Source organism: Castanea sativa, chromosome 12 (assembly GCF_040712315.1).
Source record: "Castanea sativa cultivar Marrone di Chiusa Pesio chromosome 12, ASM4071231v1".
Lineage (NCBI taxonomy): Eukaryota > Viridiplantae > Streptophyta > Magnoliopsida > Fagales > Fagaceae > Castanea > Castanea sativa.
In genome coordinates this window covers 22342862-22346377 of record NC_134024.1, presented here as the reverse complement: position 1 = coordinate 22346377, position 3516 = coordinate 22342862, and the positions used below count along the sequence as shown (strand labels likewise).

The 3516-nt window shown below is 41.4% G+C and overlaps 1 protein-coding gene across 1 annotated transcript; it reads right to left on the bottom strand.

The window, feature by feature from the left end:
• Positions 1–1998: 1998 nt before the first annotated feature.
• LOC142620372 (uncharacterized) lies at positions 1999–2646 on the bottom strand. The gene has a single exon (XM_075793749.1). The coding sequence runs from the start codon at positions 2644–2646 to the stop codon at positions 1999–2001; it is 648 nt and encodes a 215-aa protein (XP_075649864.1).
• Positions 2647–3516: the final 870 nt, after the last annotated feature.

Below are 3516 nucleotides of genomic sequence, written 5' to 3'. Positions count from 1 at the left end.
ATTTGAACTATTTACTTTCTTCCTTTTCTTCTTTTTTATGAGGTCCATTGTTTAGGACTATTTAAAATTTATTAAAGTACATTTCACTCGTCCATAATAGTTTGGACAAGTTTCCAAACAACTGCCTTCTTAAGCTTTTACTTTATAAGGGTTTTTGGACGGTGGTTGTCTACCCTTTTTAAACTTTGATGAATGAATGTTTATTTTTATTCATTATTGATTGTTGTTGTATGGACGAGTTCATCCCTTGCTTACACTATTCATGTTACATTGGTTTTGAAGTGGTCTGTCCACTCGTTTCTTTTATGTTTAACATGTTTGCCATTCTTTAATTTTTCAAGTATAGCTCGTCCTATGAATGACTGGTGGCTAGTTCTTTTCCTCGTCCAGAGGCTGGACGGTTTACCTCCGTCTCTGGATAAGATGCCTTTGGTATTCAACTCGTCCAGAATGTTGGATTGCCTTGGTTGGGTATGTCTATCCATGAATTTAAATATCTAAAAATATTTTTATATGAATGCATTCTTTCGTCCATTTCCTGGGCGTCAATGCTTATGGTTTAATTCCATCATTTGGACAAGTATATATTTTCTCGTTCATTTACTAGACGAGCATGCCTTAGCATATTTTTTCTTCGCTTTATCCTCATTTCAAGGAAAACTTTTAGACGTTACATCCCCGTGTCCAAAGATTTTCGTTCATCCTAGGCATTAGCTTTCTTATGGGTGAAATTATGGAGATTAGATTCATGCATCAAATACATTGGAAATCCAAACCGTATTAATGATATAAACATCATCCACAAATATGGCACACGCTTAGATGCTAGTGCCTTAGGAAATTAAAATACTTATACAAGTACATGACTTCGTTCTTCACAAATTTGTCTATAGACGGTGCAAAAGTTAGGAACTAGTGCACTCATTTTTTCTTAAAAACATGTAACAGTAGTAGTAAAAAAATGTAATAATAGTAGACCACATAGCTACAACTTCATCCATGGTAATTCTTGTCCAAGCTCAGCCTTCACTCATAGTACTTTCTCAGATGCTCAATGTTCCAAGGGTGTTCTAGCTTCCGTCCATCTAAAGCTTCCAAGTAGTATGACCCTTGCCTCTTGCAATTGATAACCCTATAGGGTCTTTCCCAATTAGGCCCTAGTTTTCCATGAGTCGAATTCCTGGTTGCCAAGGTTACCCTTTTAAGGACGAGGTCCCCAATGCTGAAACGCCTAGGTTTTACCATGGCATCATATTACCTAGCCATAAGATTTTTGTATCTTGCTGTCCTTTGTTCTGCATCCATCCTTACCTCGTCAATAAGATCAAGGTTAAGACGAAGTTGTTCTTTATTTTCCTTCTCTTGGTACTTCATCACTCGATGATTAGTCATATGAACTTCTGTAGGTATGACTGCTTCAATTCCGTAGGCTACCTTGAGAGGGGTTTCTCTTGTTGGGGTCCTCACCGTCATCCTATAAGCCTAAAGAACACTTGGCAGCTCATCTGGCCACACCCCCTTTGCCTCTTTGAGCCGAGTCTTGATTATTTTTAGCAAGGATCGGTTTGCTACTTCTGCTTGTCCGTTCACTTGTGGGTGAGAGGGTGAGGAATAGTGATTCTTGATTCCAAACTACTCACAAACGTCTCTAAAAGGTGCATTGTCAAACTATCATCCATTATCAGATACTAGCACCCTAAGTACCCCGAACCTACATACAATGTTCTTCCAAACAAATTTTTTTACATTTTGCTGAGTAATTTTTGCAAGAGAATTGGCCTCCACCCACTTGATAAAGTATTCAATCCCTACAACCAAAAATTTCATCTACCTGGTTCTTAGTGGGAAGGGACCTAAGATATCCAGCCCCCACTACGTAAAGGGTCATGGGACCATCATTGGGGTCTGGTACTCCGAGGGCTGTCTAGGAACGTTGTTGAAGCGTTGACACTGGTCACACACCTTGACATAAGCCTCAGCATCTGCTTGAATAGTTGGCTAGTAATAGGTTGCATGGACGACCTTATGGACTAGCGACCTCGCTCCCGAGTGATTCCCACATGCTCCTTCATGGACTTCCCTCAATACATAGTTCGACTCGTCCTGGGCTAGGCACCTTAGGTAGGGCTGAGAAAAGCCTCGTTTGTACAGTACTTCATCTTTGAGGACGTACTTGGCAGCCCTAACCCTCAACTTCCTAGCCTCGTCCTTGTCTTCTGGAAGCCTTCCATCCTTGAGATAGACTATTATTGGACTCATCCAATTTTCTCCCCCTCCGATTTGTTGTATTTCTGGAAGGTCTATGCTCGGCATATATTGGATTTCGTCATACTCATCCATAATTCCTCTTGCCGAAGTTGCTTTCACCAAAGCATCTGCTTCCATGTTTTCCTCCCTCGGGAGTTGAACAAAACTGGCTTCTTTAAACTTTTGGACGAGTTGCTTCACTTTGTTGAGATACTTCTTCATTTGCTCCTCCTTAGCTTCACACATTCCATTCACTTGATTAATAACCAATTGAGAGTCTCCTTTAACTACTGTTGATTCTGCTCCTAAAGACTTAGCCAACTCTAGTCCTTTGAGGAGAGCTTCATATTTAGCTTTGTTATTGGTGGTTTGGTATTGTAAACGGGTTGCATATTCCATTTTATCTCCCTCAGGGGACTTTAGTATGACTCCAATCCCTCCTGCGTATGGCGTGGATGATCCATCTACATTGATAACCTACCTTTGAGCCCCTACCTCTTTGTCTAGCTCGTCCTGACCGGGAGTGAACTCTGCAATGAAATCTGTTAGTGCTTGTGCTTTTACCGCGCTCCTTAGTTGGTACTTGACATCAAACTCACTAAGCTCCACGAACCATTGGACTAGTCGTCCGACAGCTTCCAACTTGTTCATTTCCTTCTTTAGGGGATGATCTGTCAGGACGTTGATGATATGAGCCTGAAAATAATGCCTCAGCTTCCTAGAAGCCATGACCAAAGCAAAGGTTAGCTTCTCCATCATTGGATATTGTCCTTCCAATCCTCCCAGCGCCCGACTCGTATAATAAACCGGCTTCTGAATCCGCATTTCCTACCTAATCAGTGCTGAGCTTACTGCATGTGGGGACACCGCCAAGTACAAATATAATTCTTCACCAGGTACAGACGGGCTCAGCAGAAGTGCTGTGGTGAGGTAAGCCTTGAGGTCTTGGAAGGCTTTCTGACACTCATCCGTCCACTCAAATGCCTTTCTGAGAACCTTAAAGAATGGTAAACACTTGTTAGTAGCTTTCGAGACAAACCTGTTAAGGGCGGCAACTCGTTTGGTGAGAGATTGGACTTCTTTGATATTCTTCGGTGGCTCCATATTCAGTATCGCTTGGATTTTGTTTGGATTGCCTCAATTCCTTTATGTAAAACCAAGAACCCCAGAAACTCCCTTGACAAAACTCCAAATGCACATTTGCTTGGATTCAACTTCATGTTATACCGCTTAAGTGTATTAAAGGTTTCTTGAAGGTCGTCTAGATGC